General features: G+C 43.5%; 1 protein-coding gene across 2 annotated transcripts; it reads left to right on the top strand.

The window, feature by feature from the left end:
- The first annotated feature begins 7,545 nt into the window (after positions 1 to 7,545).
- Positions 7,546 to 13,610, top strand: LOC115180011 (mucin-2). Of its 2 annotated transcripts, XM_029741866.1 has the most exons (4): positions 7,546 to 7,860; positions 8,873 to 9,100; positions 10,859 to 11,132; positions 11,403 to 13,610. In XM_029741866.1, exons 2-4 carry the CDS (start codon positions 8,972 to 8,974, stop codon positions 13,130 to 13,132), a joined length of 2,133 nt encoding a protein of 710 aa, XP_029597726.1. In that variant the 5' UTR covers positions 7,546 to 7,860; positions 8,873 to 8,971; the 3' UTR covers positions 13,133 to 13,610. The 2 variants fall into 2 exon arrangements, with proteins under 2 accessions (XP_029597726.1, XP_029597727.1); XM_029741867.1 differs by lacking the exon at positions 8,873 to 9,100.
- Positions 13,611 to 18,450: the final 4,840 nt, after the last annotated feature.

Below are 18,450 nucleotides of genomic sequence, written 5' to 3'. Positions count from 1 at the left end.
TATTTGATTAATTACATTTAGACTCCAAATGATTGATCATCCTGTCTGTATTTATCGGTATCATCAAGACTCATATTTTAACGTGCTACATTGAATATTATAATATTGTAAAATTTACAGAACTTTTTGAGGGGACATGTGTAAATCTAGAGCATCAGACGTGTGAGAGGTACAGTTTGTGCAAAGAAAGCTCTTAGAGCTCTATGATGTTGAAAATAACATGTAGACTTGCCTTAGATGGTTTTGCCACACACAGATTGTACATGAAAAGTAGAGGTAGAAAGAGGATTAAGGCCCCCAGGGTTCTAGTCTGGAAGCACACTTTCCGCCAGTGGTGGAAAAAGTACCCAATTGTTATACTTGAGTAAAAGTAAAGATGCCTTAATAAAAAATGACTCAATAAAAAGTGAAAGTCACCCAGTAAAATACTACTTGAGTAAAAGTTTTCAAGGGTTTTAAATATCAACAGTAAATGTAATTGAGAAAATATACTTAAGTATCAAAAGTGAAAGCAAAAATATGAATAATTTCAAATTCCTTATATTAAGCAAACCAGACGGTATAATTTTGTATTATTTATGGATGGCCAGTGGCATGCTCCAACACTCAGACATCATTTACAAACGAAGCATGTGTTTAGTGAGTCCGCCAGATCAGAGGCGGCAAGGATGACCAGGGATGTTCTCTTGATAAGTGTGTGACCATTTTCTTGTCCTGTTAAGCATTAAAAATGTAACCAGTACTTTTGGGTGTAAAAGTAAAAGTTTTCAAAAATATAAATAGTAAAGTAAAGTACAGATACCCTAAAAAACAACGTAAGTAGTACTTACAGTTAATTGAGGTAGCTATGTACACTACCGGATAAAAGTTTTAGAACACCTACTCATTCAAGGGTTTTGCTCTATTTTTACTATTTTCTACATTGTAGAATAATAATGAAGACATCAAAACTATGAAATAACACATATGGAATCATGTAGTAACCAAAAAAGTGTTAAACAAATCAAAATATATTTTATATTTGAGATTCTTCAAATAGCCACCCTTTGCCTTGATGACAGCTTTACACACTCTTGGCATTCTCTCAACCAGCTTCATGGGGTAGTCACCTGGAATGTATTTCAATTAACAGGTGTGCCTTCTTAAAAATGAATTTGTGGAATTTCTTTCCTTCTTAATGCGTTTGAGCCAATCAGTTGTGTTGTGACAAGGTAGGGGGGTATACAGAAGATAGAGCCCTATTTGGTAAAAGACCAAGTCCATATTATGGCAAGAAAAGCTCAAATAAGCAACGAGAAACAACAGTCCATCATTACTTTAGGACATTGTCAATTATCTGAAAAATTTCAAGAACTTTTAAGGTTTCTTCAAGTGCAGTCCCAAAAACGATCAAGCACTATGATGAAACTGGCTCAAACTGGCTTTCATGAGGACTGCCATGGTCGAACTGCTGCAAAGAAACCACTACTAAAGGACACCAATAAGAAGAAGAGACTTGCTTGGGCCAAGAAACACGAGCAATGGACATTAGACGGGTGGAAATTTGTCCTTTGATCTGGAGTCCAAATTGGAGATTTTTGGTTCCAACCACCGTGTCTTTGTGAGACGTGGTGTGGGTGAATGGATTATCTCCGCATGTGTATTTCCCACCGTAAGCATGGAGGAGGTGGTGTGATGGTGTGAGGGTGCTTAGCTGGTGACTGTCTGTGATTTATTTAGAATTCAAGGCACACTTAACCATCTTGGCTACCAAAGCATTCGGCAGCAATACGCCATCCCATCTGGTTTGGGCTTAGTGGGACTATCAATTGTTTTTCAACAGGACAATGACCCAACACACCTCCAGGCTGTGTAAGGGCTATTTTACTAAGAAGGAGAGTGATGGAGTGCTGCATCAGATGACCTGGCCTCCACAATCCCCAGACCTCAACCAAATTGAGATGGTTTGAGATGAGTCGGACTGCAGAGTGAAAGAAAAGCAGCCAACAAGTGCTCAGCTTATGTGGGAACTCCTTCAAGACTGTTTGAAAAGCATTTCAGGTGAAGCTGGTTGAGAGAATGCCAAGTGTGCAAAGCTGTCAAAGGCAAATGGTGGCTATTTAAAGAATCTGAAATATAAAATAGATTTTGATTTGTTTAACACTTTTTTTGGTTACTACATGATTCCATATGTGTTATTTCATAGTTTTGATGCCTTCGCTAAAATTCTACAATGTAGAAAATAGTAGAAATAAAGAAAAATTCTTGAATGAGTAGGTGTTCTCAAACTTTTGACCGGTAGTGTATAGGTAGGGGTAAAGTGACAAGGCAACAGGATAGATAAGACAGTAGCCGCAGCATATGTGGTGAGTGTGAAAATGTGCGTGTTTGAGTGTGTGTGTCAGTGTTAGTATGTGTCAGTGTTTGGGTAGTCCAGTGTGTCCAAGAGATTTAGTGCAAAAAGGGGTCAATGCAGGCAGTCCGGGTAGCCATTTGATTAGCTGTTTAGCAGTCTTGTTTAGCAGTCTATTGGCTTGGGGGTAGAAGCTGTTCATGGTCCTGTTGTTTCCAGACATGGTGCAGTGGTACCGCTTGCCATGTGGTGGTAGAGAGAACATATGGCTTTGGCAATTTTTTGGGGCCTTCCTCTGATATTGCCTGGTATAGAGGTCCTGGATGGCAGGGAACTTGGCCTCAGTGATGTACTGGGCCATATTCATCACCCTCTGTAGAGCCTTGCAGTCGGGTGCCTTACAGTTGATGTACCAAGACCTGATGCAGCCAGTCAAGATGCTCTCAATGGTGCAGCTGTAGGACTTTTTGAGGATCTGAGGGCCCATGCCAAATCTTTTCAGACTCCTGAGGGGGAAGAGGTGCTGTCGTGCACTCTTCACAACTGTGTGGGTGTGTGTGGACCATGTTAATTCCTTACTGATGAGGATACCGAGGAACTTGAAGCTCTCGACCCTTTCCCCTGTAGCTCCAAAGAATGTGGATGGGGGCATGCACGCTCGTCTGTTTCCTTTAGTTCACGATCAGCTACTTTCTCTTGCTGATGTTGAGGACATTTTTGGTATTGCAGTTTAACTATTGTCCGGCCCAGGAAGACAATTCCCATAGACATGGAGACACCTTAATCATCACTTTATGCACAAAACATCCATTGAATTATTCAAATAATAATTGTTGCAGATGCCAATCATTTTTTTATCCCCCACAGCCAAAGACATTAAAGAGATAATTCACCCAAATTACAAAATGTCATATTGGGTTTACTTCAATGTAAGCAGTCTAAGGACAAGGTATGACATGCTTTCCCTAAGTCATGGGACCGATATTATAATTGTTTGTGCATCATGTTCAAATCATCTATAAGTGATTTTATTGAGCTTCACAATACATTTTATATAGCTTTGGATGATTTGGACATGAGTAAAAAAAATGCTAATATCGGTCCCCTGTTGTATTCGGCGCATGTGACAAATGAAATTTGAGATTTGATTTTTGCCACAAATGCTAAAACGTTAGCATATGGAAACAGTGCCAGGGAAACTAACATACCAGGAACATACTTGCGAACATTTAAAAAACAGTTCACTTTTAGACTTCTTCTTCTCCTTAAAAAGGTGTGAGGCCCCCTCGTGTCAAGCTTTTTTGTTAGAGGGATACTTCAGGATTTTGCCAATGAGGCTTTATCAACTTCCCCAGAGTCAGATGAACTCAGTAGATACCATTATGTATCTGTGTCCAGTTTGAAGGAAGTTAGAGGTAGTTTTGCGAGCCAATGCTAACTAGCAATTACGCTAGTGCTAGTTAGCAACTTCCTTCAAACTGCATGCAGAGACATAATGGTATCCACAAGTTTATCTGACTCCGGGGAAGTAAATAAAGGGCATTACCATTACCAAAATCCCAAAGAATCTGTTCTAGGAAAAAACTGCTAGTCGTCAATGCTCGATTCAAATAATGCATATGTGAAAAAGTGGATTATTCTAATGCATAGGACACTCAAGGACATTCAGAGACTTGTCCCAAAGCCACTCCTGCATTGTCTTGGCTGTGTGCTTAGGGTCGTTGTCTTGTTGGAAGGTGAACCTTCGCCCCGACCTGAGGTCCTGAGCGCTCTGGAGCAGGTTTTCATCAAGGATCTCTCTGTACTTTGCTCCCTTCATCTTTCCCTCGATCCTGACTAGTCTCCCAGTCCCTGCTGCTGAACAACATCCCCACCTCATGATACTGCCACCACCATGCTTTACCGTAGGGATGGTGCCAGGTTTTCTCCAGACGTGACGCTTGGCATTCAGGCCAAAGTTCAATCTTGGTTTCATCAGACCAGAGAACATTGTCACGGCCGTGAGGAGAGACGGACCAAGGAGCAGCATGATTGGAGTTCCACATCTTTATTTTAGTGAAACTTAAACCAGGACACAAACAACGACTGTGAAGTACCGTAGTGCTACATGCACTCACTCAAAACAATATCCCACAAAACACAGGTGGGGAAAAAGGCTACCTAAATATGATCCCCAATTAGAGGCAACGATTACCAGCTGCCTCTAATTGGGAACCATACAACTCACCAACATAGAAATACAATGACTAGAACACCCCCCAGTCACGCTCTGACCTAAACACCATATAGAACCAAGGGCTCTCTATGGTCAGGGCGTGACACTTGTTTCTAATGGTCTGAGAGTCTTTAGGTGCCTTTTGGCAAAATGTAAGAACGGCCCATGTTCTGAATTCTGGCGCTGTACATTTCAAAAGTGCTGAACAAATAGTTATTGACTACGACCGTCTTAGCTCACTCATTAAGGTCTTAATCAAAACTACGGATTGCCTCATCTGCTCGTCGTTCCCTTATGCCATACTTTGTACATCTCAATTATCAGTAGAAGCCACATTTGTTTAAGCAAGTCAGCCATTTGTTTTTTTTTCACCTTTATTTAACCAGGTAGGCAAGTTGAGAACAAGTTCTCATTTACAACTACGACCTGGCCAAGATAAAGCAAAGCAGTTCGACACATATAACAACAGAGTTACACATGGAGTAAAACAAACATACAGTCAATAATACAGTAGAAAAATAAGTCTATATACAATGTGAGCAAATGAGGTGAGATAAGGGAGGTAAAGGCAATAAATAGGCCATGGTGGCGAAGTAAATACAATATAGCAATTAAAACACTGGAATGGTAGATTTGACAGTAGATGAGTGTGCAAAGTAGAAATACTGGGGTGCAAAGGAGCAAAATAAATACAGTAGGGGAAGAGGTAGTTGTTTGGGCTATTTATAGATGGGCTATGTACAGGTGCAGTGATCTGTGAGCTGCTCTGACAGCTGGTGCTTAAAGCTAGTGAGGGAGATAAGTGTTTCCAGTGTCAGAGATTTTTCTAGTTCGTTCCAGTCATTGGCAGCAGAGAACTGGAAGGAGAGGCGGCCAAAGGAGGAATTGGCTTTGGGGGTGACAAGTGAGATATACCTGCTGGAATGCGTGCTACGGGTGGGTGCAGCAATGGTGACCAGCATGCAGAGATAAGGCGGGACTTTACCTGGCAGGGTCTTGTAGATGACCTGGAGCCAGTGGGTTTGGCGACGAGTATGAAACGAGCCAACGAGAGCGTACAGGTCGCATATCAAATTAATTAATAAAATTAGCCATATCTGCTATGTTTTTTTAAAAAGGCAGTAAATGAGGCTGAATGAACTGTTTCGCTGCCAGACAAGGCTCTTCTGATAGCCAGGTATAGCAGTGGTAAGGATTCACTCCAGGGTGCTGAAAAGAAAGCTCTGCTGTTGGGACAGCTTTATGTAGACCCTAACAGTTTGTATGCACTGTTTGTCACCGTTATAGTGCAATGAATGTATTGTTTAGTGTTGTGTTGTGCAGTGGCTTTGCTGGCATGTATCACTAATGAAAAAAAGTTTACTTTACCACACCAAGATTTCCATGCTAAAATCGCCACTGGGAGTCCCTAACCAAAATAATGAGAAGAAAATGCATTCATTTGTTGGGGCCACTAGAGGGCAGTGATCAGTGGCGATTTTAGCATGTAAATCTTGTACACCCACCACCAAGTCTGAACAGTAGGCTAAATTATGAGGGGGAAAGGGACCAAAGTATTAGAGTGAGGCACATGGACTATTAACACCTTACTACACTTAGTATTACTTTCTTAGCTACAGTATACATATCTCCATGGCATATTACATCATTTATGCAGCAGCATACAAGGCATTTTAGGACTCATCGTTGTGCTGTGCTCACTTGAACAGGAAGGTTGCGCGACGGTCCTTCTTGTGGGCAAATGTTGTCAAAGTCTGGCAATCTCTGGATTTATGGTGCTTTCAAGACAACTGGAACTCTGAAAAAACAAGGTTGAATCATGACGTCAGTGATCTTCAGGTCGGAGCTCTAGAAAGAGGCCCGAGTTCCCGAACTGGAATTCCGAGTTGGATGACCGTTCAAAATGTATTTTCCTAGTCAGAGTTCGTTTTTTCCCCAGAGTTCCCAGTTGTCGTGAACTCACTGAAGTCTGAGATTCCCCAGTTCCGAGTTTCCAGTTGTTTTGATCGCGGCAGAAATCATGCTGGATTGAATTGATGTGACATGTATTAATGCCAAAATAACATGCAAAACAGGCAACAAACAAACAAAAACAAACAAAAAAAATGTTATATATATATATATAGGCTAAACAGGTGGGGCACTGCTGTGCCTTCCCTGAATGACGGATCGCCACTGGGTCCTCCAGCACTAGAGGTGGCGTAAAATCACCAATATTAGCTTTACGCTTTTTTCAAACACAAAATAAGAAGTAATGTTACTTTAAAATTGAGATAGCGCTCAAGTACTGCCCATGCATTCACAGGAGCCGCTATGCCACAGACACAAAGACGAACTCTCTTTCTATTATGGGTGGCGAAGAGTGTAATGCCAGCAGCACAAAGTGCGGCCAAAGACTACCGGGTCATGGTCAAAAAAATTAAAAAATGTCCTCAAATTAAACCCAATGTTCGCACGTAAACCAAACTACATAACAATTCTCCAATTGTCTTGCATTTTAATTTGGGTGTTGCTATGATAACAGTTATTTGGAATTCCAATAATGATATCATTCACTAGGCTGGAAAAAATGAAGCACTATGATTCATGAAAATATCAGACATGCCTGCCTATGAATGAAATGTTAATAACAATGCCAGGGTATGACGTGAATTGGGTGCCAACCTCATTTGTACCAAAATAGAAACTGTAATGAAACTCTAGTCCAGAGAGTCGGGTTTGTTAAGTTTTGGTCCCAACCAGGGCAGGGCAAAAGCTGCTACACGAGATTTGTAGGTTAAACAGGATTGTTAATTACATCTCGTGCATGATATTAGCTCATAATAATTAAGGCTATAGGGTCTGAAACAAAAGGTTTGCAGAACATTCCAGATGTGACACGTTAGTGCGTGCGTTAAGTTCAAGGGATGGCCATGCTGTCATTAGCCAAGATTGCTTAATTGTTTAAGTGAAAAAGCCTATAATAGCCTACGGGACTCAGAAAGGCAGTCTTGATCCTTTTCTAGTAGTCAGTGGGCGGTCTCCAGCACTTGAAAGAAAGCTCCAGTTCACTGCTCAGCTGCGGTATTGGGTGGAGTCTTGTGCGCTTGACGCTTCACTGGAACAGGAGACCTGCTACATTACGCACGGGGAGGTCGCCAAGTACGCCTGTACCGCGAGGAGACTGGAGGGCAGAGAACTCTGAGAACAAAGCTAACGATTTTATGTTTTTGTTCTACGAAAAGGAAGAGTTTGTTACTCCATCCCTGTATACAGAGTGACGTTTTGGGACATTTGGATATATTTTTCTCAGAAGCCTATGGTTCTTTTAAAGGTAAGTGCATATCTAAATGTTTAAGAAAGTTAAGTACAGTACATTCAATGTAAATGTGTCTACCATACCTTGTGTCTATGGAAGCCTATTTTGGACTAATTGGGTATAATATTTCAAATCTGCAATGAAAAATACTGGGAATGGGAATATGACGTCCCAGTGTCCCACTGTAAAATATCGTAATTTTAGGCTTTATTTGATCATGACATAAACTCATAGACTACATCGAAACCAATGGCGAGAATGGAATGTGTCAAAGCAGTCACCTTGACAAATCACCCATCAACGGCTTTGAGCGTCCGATGTAGGTGTATTTGAAGGTCCTAAACAAGGGCTTGTCCGGCGGAGCCTGTTTGCTCGTCGCTAACACACCTGATCCAGAATAACTCGTCTATCAGTTTATAAGCTTTGTACTAGTGATGCTGTGCCAAAAAAACTCCACTGTATGTACTGGGTATATTGTAATAACTACCTGCTATAGAGGGTGTAATAACTGTATTACGAGAACGACGCACTAGTCGAGGGACCTACTAAACAAGGTGGACCGTGTTTATGGCTATGACTTGGATGTGTTGCCCCGCTGAGGCGACCAGCAATGGCAAACATGACAACCTGCTGCAAAATGACTGATACTTCACTTCAGCTGAGATGGTTGAGTCAGTGTCAGTTTGGAGTTCAAACTTTGGGTTGAGAGTTTGGTATTTACATGAAATAGATTTACCCTGAATAAGTGTTTTGGGGGTGGAAGGAATGAGGAAGACATTTTCACAGGGGAGCTGTGGGAGAGTGTTCTGTTCTCACCAGCTGTCTCCCCGGAGAGTATTGAGACAGTCAACATGATATTGATGTTATAGTAAACCAAAACACCACTGTATTATTACATTCATTCTATTACTGTACACCCTTTGTTCAGGCTATCAGGGAAGTAGTCTTATACTGTACACCTACTACTACGTTATTGTTTGACCTAGCCTCCTTTCCTTAAAGCCGTCCCTCTTCTCTCCGTTTCCAGACTGTTTGAGGAGATTAAAAGGTTATTCAGAGTGAGAGCAGACACGTTCCCTCGACTTTCTCTCCAAGGACTGCTCGGAAACCCCTGACCCTTCATGAGATGCCCACGAGTCGCCAGGCATTTGACCCTATAACCATGGACGTCCGAATGCAAGCCAATCCGAACCTCTACTTTGGGGTCAACGGGGGTCACGATGGCGCTGATAGAAACTCCCACAGTAAACCATTTGTGAGTAGAACTTATATGAAACCCTTTCCGCTAACGGCTTATTCTCTTGGTATCTTAGGTCAAAATGTCAATATTTCTCCCTTTGTTCAAAATGTACGCACCCATATTAGGGGGGCATGGCATTGAAGTATTCACCCACCTGTTCCTGGTTTAGAGCAGGTCTTTTTCATTGTGTGACTTAAGAAAAACCTGACTTATCTGTTTATACAGCAACGTCTGTCTCCATGCCCCCCTCTGTCATGCTGTCACTGTGAAATGACACAGGATTAATGACTACATCCTGTTGCATGCCTCAGGGATGACACACACACACCACAGAGACTGAGGGAAACCGGTTAAGATGCAGTTTTAGTTGGTCCTGCTTCACACAACAGAAGTCAGTGGTCTTTGTGTTTGGTTTCAAATGAGTTTGCCTGCAGATGTGCACACGTGTGTGTTGGGGTGTGTGTGTGTGCGCACATGGGTGCGTGCGTATGTGTGTGTGTATGGCTGGTGTGTGTGGCTGAGTAGAACAGGTCTGTGTTGTGGTACAGATTTACCTCTGGTAAAGGTTGACCTCTCCATCCCTACAGTGATGCCTAGCAACGAGATGGCATCCTGCTGCGGTAACCTGTTCACCTTAGTAATCACAGGCACAGGGTCGTAACCTGAAACGGCAAACAAAACATATTTGGTTTGTCGCTAATTGACAGTGGTGGTAATGGTTGATGAAAGGTGGTATGGGTGCATCCGTTGTTTATTTTCTTGTTGCAATAAAAATGGGCCATTGTCAGCCAGGTATTTGCGTCTGTGTGCGCTTTCCTGGGTTTGTGTGTCTACTGACTACATGTGTGTGTTTAGATGACACATTGTTTTATGGGGGCTCTTCAGTATATAGAGCTAGTCTCTAGCTCATTTGTGCATTCTGTTGACCTAGTACCTTTTTCCTAAACCCATTAAGGTTTGTTTTAAACAATCTAACCAGGTTGCCCTTTGATTCAGCGTATTATCTTGAGTGAAACAGATCACAGGGAGCAGTGGAAAAATCTATAGTCAGGGTCATCCAGCAGCCGTCAAAGCAGCCCTATCATTGTATACCCTATGCCTATTGTGTTGTGTTCTGTGGCTGTATGTGCCCTGTACAGAGGGACAGGTAGTGATGTAACATGTAGGCAGTGAGGCCTCCCTGTTGGAGGGGCTGGAGGGTGTAGGCTCCTTCCTCCAGGTCTCTGTGCTAGGTTGGGGGGGATTAGAAGGTTGAGAGGTGGGAGAGCACGAACAAGCAGCCCTGTGTTCTCACTGTGGCTCATACACACACGCAAACATGCGAGAGATGGCAGGCAGCTGGATGGATTGGGACACAGGGTCTCTAAGTTAAGAATCATGCAAAAATGTTGGCAGTCAGATGTCCACGAGCGGATGGTCCCTAAAACACAGCACACCGAACGAACGGCAGACAAACGGCAGATCAACATTCAGTGTAGTGTGCGTGTGGTCCTTTCGAGTATGAGGGGAAAGGCTAAACCGACAGGATCTGTGTTTGTTTACATCCTTTACATAACTTTTTTGGGCAACAGGAAGTATATTCCATACACTAGACCTGATTATGGTATAGGAGATACTGTATGTCACATTAATGCAACTCGTGTTACCAATTACTCCTTAACCAAAGAGCACCTTTAACCTACGTTTCTGATGATCTACTAGTGTGTCCCTGTAGTCGGTCGCTTCCCATCCAATTAACTCGTGTGTTGTGTTGCCCTGTGCCGCCCCCTACAGGAGGATAAGGCGCTGCATTTCTTAAGCCAGGAGGAGCAGGATTGTATCCTGTTCTTTGAGGAGACTATCGACTCCCTGCTGACTACCCCAGCAGTAGATGAGCTTGACGGACCAGGACCCCCCATCCGGGCATCCGCCCCCAGCCTCAGCCCCGTACAACCCCTCTCAGCCTCGAATAGGCCCACCATCCCCAAGGACATCATAGACCTGGTTCGCCCAGCACAGCCTGATCTGGTCCACCCCACACATGCACCATTCAACCCCCCCATGCCAGGTACAGCACAGTTCACTCCTTGCTCTACCCTGAACAGTACTGTTTACATTTGATTATGATTAGTCTCTTGGATCATTAGAATTACTACAGTCAAATGAGATCAGACTTCATCACTATCATCAGCATGACAGATTACTCAACATTGACATTTGTACTGTATAGTGAATATACAAGTGTAAAGATATAGATTTGCCATTGACCTTGTCTTTTGAAGATACGGAACGTATAGAGAACTGATGAGTTTACCTCTCAAACTCTTTCTCTTTGCAGATTTCACCCAGAATATGGTAATGAACAACCCTGAGAGGCATTTTGAGAACAAGCCGAGGCGTGAGGTGATGGAAAACTTCCCTACAGAGTACAACCTGCCGCCCCCTGGCAAGGACAGTGCCCCCTATGGCCACGCCCTGTACCAGCCTGTAGGCTCCGTCCCCACCCCCGTCCGCATCGCCCAGAAGATTGCAGAGCACCAGGGGAGTGTGGGGAACACCAACATCCTCTCTTCCTCCCTCCTGTCCAACTGCCGTAGGAACATCGATTTAGGGAACGTAGAGAGTCCACCCACCTCCCCGGATTATCTAATCAAACAGGACCCGACCACCTCAGCCAAGCCCATCCATTACCCCAACAACATCAACATGATAATGGGCAGCAACCAGCACCACAGCCATTCGCTGGCCAGTGTGAACCTCCAGGACAGGAAGTCTCAGATGCTGGCTAACCTATCAGGGACATCCCACCCTGTGGAGGCGGAGGAGCTCCATGGGCTGCAGGAGGCCCAGGTAAACCTTCCCACCCACAGTGTGTCTTTCAGGGATCCCACTCCAAATAAGTCCCGGATGGAGGCACTGTCCAAACTGGGCTTGACCCGAAACCTCACTCACAACAGCAGCACAAACACCAAACCCGCTGCTGCCCCGATTCCGGTTGCCACCCCTACACCCGTTCCTATACCTACACTGACACCTGTGAGTAAACCAGATGTGGCCAGACAGGCAAAGACCTTGCCACCAGCAACAGTCAACACCAACACCTCTCATGCAAGTATCCATGACAACAAGCCTGCTTCTCCGTCGCCCGAAGTCTCGTCCAAGGACTTTAACAGCTATGGCGGGAAGACCATCGTGGTGAACCCCTCTAAGGCTGCTGCTGTAGCTCCCTCCACCGGTGGCCATGGCAGTAAGGCCCAGCCAGTGACCTCTCACAGTGACTTCAACCCTTACGGGGGTAAGACTAAGGTAATGAAACCTGCTCCTGTTACCACAACCAGGGCTGACCTAACCCAACCAGACATCGAGAGCAGGGCCGTGCCTCCCCCAGCCTCCACCTCAGCCAGAGTGATGCCTCCCCCAGCCTCCACCTCAGCCAGAGTGATGCCTTCCCCAGTCTCCACCTCCACCCCAGCCAGAGTGATGCCTCCCCCAGCCTCCACCTCCACCCCAGCCAGAGTGATGCCTTCCCCAGCCTCAACCTCCACCCCAGCCAGAGTGATGCCTTCCCCAGCCTCAACCTCCACCCCAGCCAGAGTGATGCCTTCCCCAGCCTCAACCTCCACCCCAGCCAGAGTGATGCCTTCCCCAGCCTCAACCTCCACCCCAGCCAAAAGGATGCCTCCACCAACCTCCACCCCAACCAAAGGAGAAACCATGTCCTACGAGGTCAAGAGCTACGGGGGGAAGACCAGAATGGTCACCCCATCTCACACCACCCCCTCCCCCGTTACCACCCCTGACATCCTCACACACACCCTAGTGAGGTCCCCCAGCAAAGCTTCAGCCCCAGTGCCTTCTCCAGCCTCCAGACCTTTCCGCTATAGCACTCCCCCTAGCGCCAACAGGGCGGGGGCGTCTCCTCCTTCTCCGGAGTCCCGGCCGAAGTCCATCTCCAAGCCATCCTTCCGCTCCCAGGGGATCACTGTGCAGTTCTCCGGACGGGGAGTGACGGATGAGTCGCGCAGAGAAGCTCTCCGGAAACTGGGGCTGCTGAAAGACACTTTCTAACTCTCTGCAAAACCTCCATTGAGCTTCCAGGTGGACAGACGTAACGAAGGCCTCTGGAGTTTTTCTGAAAGGGTGTGAGGCGTGGCAAGGGAGGATACCTACATTACTGTGGAATGAAACAGGATCCGGGCTGAAACCGGCACACCTGGTTCTGAGCGCTGACAAACGAGTCCGACACGTCACATGGCCTGGTTGACAAATGAGCACACATACATTTTACAGATACACACACGCGGACATGTATACACACATATTCGTCAAACAGACATACACACACACGTGCACATGCACTCATACGCACAAATACATTCACCCAACAACTCACACACTTATATGCATCAAAGCGCTGTCTCTTAAATTGTGCTCTATTTAACTGTAGTCCTACTAAGTGTTTTACATTGCCTCTGAATCAAGACATATTGTACTTTACAGTGTACATGTACCTCTTTTGTTCTCTGGGCCAAAACAGCCAAAAAAACAGACCGGTGCAAAGGGGAATGCAGACAGCTGAATGTCTTTGGCATTGGCACATTTGGCAGAGACAGACTTTTTACTACCTTTGTGTAACCGATGTGAAATGGCTAGTTAGTTAGCGGTGGTGCGCGCTAATAGCGTTTCAATCGGTGACGTCACTCTCCAAAGATGGATTTATTTACCCAGTATATTTACATTTACTTTGTATGACACTATATTGATTACTGATCAGTTTGAGGCGGGTACTGATAAAGTGAACTTGAATCATTAGAAACTGGCTGTGAAGTCACCTGAAGTCACTTGTTATTTTGTTTACCGATTTCAGCGTTGTTGTTATCCAGGGGGTTAATATGAGTGTGATGCATCTCACCGTTCAGCTTTTAAGAGCATGAACAAGGACATAGTGTGAAGGACTTTCCTGGCAGAATACGGTTGAATTAACTTCACTCACTAATTGTCACGTTTACACCCACTCCCCACTCTCCGGCGCTCAACGTCACCAGTTTACTCATTATTATGCACACCTGCCAACATCGTTACGTGCGCCTACGCCTCATGAGACTCACCTGGACTCCATCACCTTCCTGATTACCTCCCCTATATCTGTCACTCCCCTTGGGTCCTTCCTCAGGTGATATTGACTCTGTTTCTGGCTAGCTGATTCATGTATATATGCTACTTGTGTTGCTTGCATTGTTCCATGCTTGTTTGTTTATTTATTAAATTCACTCCCTGTACGTGCTTCCCAACTCCCTGCGTACACGTTACACTAATCTATTAGAATGTATCTATATTCCCTGTGAGGACGGTAACTATCCAACTCATAAATATTGACGATATCCTACTTGATAAGTATTTATGCACCCATTGATTTCCACTGCTGCCTTATGGTATGTTAGAGACAGGTCACTCGGAAGGGGGTACATTCCCCCATGCAAGAGCAAAGCTTAGAAACTTAACAATTGATTGGCATACCAAGTAAACTAAGCAGCAATTAAAATAGTTTGCATTCATGTACCTCATATGCTCAGCTCGAAGGATAAGAAATTATTGGAAGTTTTGAAGTGACCCCATGTGTTTATCTCCTCATAGGACATTTTTGTGAATGTAAGTTACAGAAAAGAGGGAGTGCAAGACAGGCTTGAGTTTCTAGGAAAGTTGTGATATGTAACTACAGCGCTGGTTAAAGTGTATTTTTACTCCATGGACATACCTCCCACATAAAACCACTAAATGTGGTTTGAAATGTAGACTTTTACTACTTCGAGGAAAAAAACGTAACTTTGTGAGGACGGGCAAGGGCTTGCAATGTCCAAAACACAAACACTGAAGCCACAGAATCCAGAAATACTCACAAGGACCATTTTTTCTTGTTTTGCCCTTCTTTTGTTCATGAACTGTATGCTGAACTTGCATTTGCAATATGTCATTTTACTGTCATCATAAACTGATGCCTCTTGTTTCTCGCTGGACTGCAGATATATTGGTACATAACCCTGTGTGTGTGTGTGTGTGTGTGTGTGTGTGTGTGTGTGTGTGTGTGTGTGTGTGTGTGTGTGTGTGTGTGTGTGTGTGTGTGTGTGTGTGTGTGTGTGTGTGTGTGTGTGTGTGTGAAACATGTTTGTCCATTTTGAAAAAATGTAAATGAAAAAAGTCAGACTCCGGTTTTGTAGTTCATCTACAGTAACTCATGAAGTATCTAATACACACAAACACACACTTGGAAAATATACCTGTAGTTTGCAGACCCAGAGAGAGAATCCAAAAAGACTCGCGTACAAAATCTTTATTTGACATTCAATTAACATTTACAAATTGTCAACAAAAGTTGTTGCTATGGTACAACAGCGCCTTTATAGATTTTGCTCATTGTCATATTGTACACAACGTTTATTGTACATCTGTGTCACCTAATAAAGAGAGTAATATACATGACTTATCCTATCCAGAGTTTGTTATTCTTCGCAGGGCATTTACTATACCATGTTATGAATGAGTAGAATCTCAGTGTATGGTTTATGATGATTTCTCTTCCCTGGGAAATAGTTCACCATGGTTTTAATGCAACCGTAAACAGACAAGCTTTCCTGGGCATCAACTCACCTCAGCCTACACTCGAACCCCTCATTCTATTACTTCATTGACTGTCCGTCCATGAAGGTCATGATTCTAAAGTTCCCTGTCTCCTTTCTGCCACTAAGATTAAATAATTGGACAGTCAAACTCCCATAAGTCTTCCTCAATGTTGTTTTTCTTTCCCTTTTTCAGATCGGATGACAAGAGGAAGACGTAAGACTACTGAGATACTTTCTCTTTCGTACAGAATATTTCCCTGGAAAGCTGTAGCCCACTGTGTACTCTCTCTGCTCGGTGGACGGCCGCTCCCAGTTTCACATGGGTATGCTGTCTATACTGCAGAGTCACACCCCTTTACCCAGCCCCAACAGAGAGCCTTTCTTTCCCTCTGTAGGGCATGGGTCTGAGTGTGTGTGACCAAGAGCATCTGGGGCATTGGCTTTTTCGGGAGTGTGAGCAAGGGCAACTAAAGCTGTGGTTTGGTAAGGGGGGTGTGTGTGTGTTGATGGGAGGTACACAGGCAGGAAGTGAGGAAATAAGCATGCTTAGGGTCTGTAATTAGAGGCAGCAGAAAAATCCTTGAAGAGTGCCCTCTAACAAACACACACACTCCCTCTGCCATACTACCTCTTTCTCTTACACACAGATGCACTAATGCAGTCTTGCACTCCCTCTCATACACACATAGGTACATCAATGGAGGAGCTAAGGCTCCCAGCCATATTGGTGGGACCAGGGTTGGGGAGTAACAGATTACAAAACGGTAACTGTAGTTGTCCATTACCAGTAAAAATATTGTAATCAGATTACAGATACTTTTGAAAAACTAGACGTTTACTTCGAGGATTACTTTTAAATTCAGAAAGGAGGTTTGCAAAAACAAATATTTGACACCTCTGTTTTCTCAATGACCTTCAAATCAGCATTGAAAAATGGCGCAAATTTAAGTTCGTTCCACCTGAGCGAGTCTGAACACAAGTCAGAGACCACTATGATGACACAGCATATGGGTTTGATGGATCGCGGGAAAAGAACAGGAATTGGCTTTTGTAGGCTACAGTCCAAGCTATGTCTTCCAATGGTGTGACTGCTGTCGGTATCCAATGATTATCCAACTTGAATAAACGCTTGGAGGTAAGGATGACAGCACTGGTGTAGTCTACGGCGATACGGATATCACTTATTATTGATATCTACATAGCGCATTGATGTGAATCACACTGCTGCTCTCTCATTTAGCTAATTGCGCCTTACGGATTGTGGTTGTTGTGGATGGCTGTTCACAAATCTAAATGTGTATTTGTACCCAATAATGGTTGAATTCAAGAAGTTTAAGATGCCTATCAATCATTGTTTTTGAAACCAGTGGTCAGCCAGTGAAAAATGCGCTCTTGCAACAGCTGCACAGTGCGGACCCCAGCCCATGGAATAAAAGTGGGGCTTTTATTGCTCAATCTAATTCATGCTGGTACATTTTTTTAATCCATAGGCCTAAAGGACACATATTCAAACTCGCACACTTTTGATAGACTTAAAGGGGCAATCTGTAGTTGCTACATCCATATTTTGACTTATAAATGATATATATCCATTGATTCTTGAAGAATATAACTTATAAATGCCTCATGAGCTTAGTTCAACTGTCACACTCCATGAGAACCCAAAATTTAAGCTTGTTTTCTCCAATGTCTGTAAACATTGTATATGTAAACAAACACTGTATTGCCTCATAACATGGTTAAAACTATACTTTTGATATCATGGATGGTCAGTCCTTGCATCCAAAGGTCTGTCTATTAATCTGAGAGTGATTACATCTCTCCAGACCCATCCCTCAGCTTTTTAACAAAACAGAGGTGGTTATTTTGTTATTGTTTCATCTGTGGATTTGCCCTTTAAACAGCTGCATATTATCAAGACATCAGTGTCACCAACAAAAAGGTAAACAATAAGCCTATAGCAAATGCAGCATATGGCATTTATTTTTTACATGTAAATAGAACTTTTCAGTAGTGCTCAAAGCATGCCATTCCAAGAGTGCAGCATCTATTTTTCAACTTGAATCAATGAGCCCAATCAGTCCTCCATGACAATAAAATCATAAACAGAGTAGGGCTGGCTAATAAGTCCTTAGTTTTGGAGTTATGCTCAGGTAAAACAATTTGGCTAATCTATACTTCCATATTTCCAAGTCCTATTCTTGAAGATCAAGGGGTATAACATTTACTGGAATGACTACAATGATGATATTCATTTAATCGTATTATTATATGTAGTAGAAAGCGATGGGTTAGAAGAAGCCTACATAACCAACCCATAAAGTAAAATGCAACATCCATATATGGCCAGCTATGTAAACTTTAACATTGATTTATCCTGCAATATATGTGGTTATGTTGGTAACATACATTTATGTCTTCTTCTAATGCCTCTAAGGGGAAAGTCATCTAAAAGTAACTGAATGTAATCAGATTACATTACCGTGTTTTGGTAATCCAAAAGTTACATTACTGATTACAATTTTGGACAGGTAACTAGTAACTAACAGATAACAATTAGACAGTAACCTACCCAACCCTGGGTGGGACAAAGATCATGGACACAGTAAAGAAGTGGAGCCAGAGGAGTGAGTCACAAACTGACACTTTTACTGAAACAGGCAGAAATTGGCTTACAGAGCTGGTGCAGAAAGGCCTATGCAGTAGAGTACAGATGATCTATCTATAGATTCAACAGACAGAAATAATCAAACAGAAGTTATCATCACT

This window comes from Salmo trutta, chromosome 40, assembly GCF_901001165.1.
Source record: "Salmo trutta chromosome 40, fSalTru1.1, whole genome shotgun sequence".
NCBI lineage: Eukaryota > Metazoa > Chordata > Actinopteri > Salmoniformes > Salmonidae > Salmo > Salmo trutta.
The sequence above is the reverse complement of the archived record's forward strand: the minus strand, read 5'-3'. Positions and strand labels throughout refer to the sequence as shown.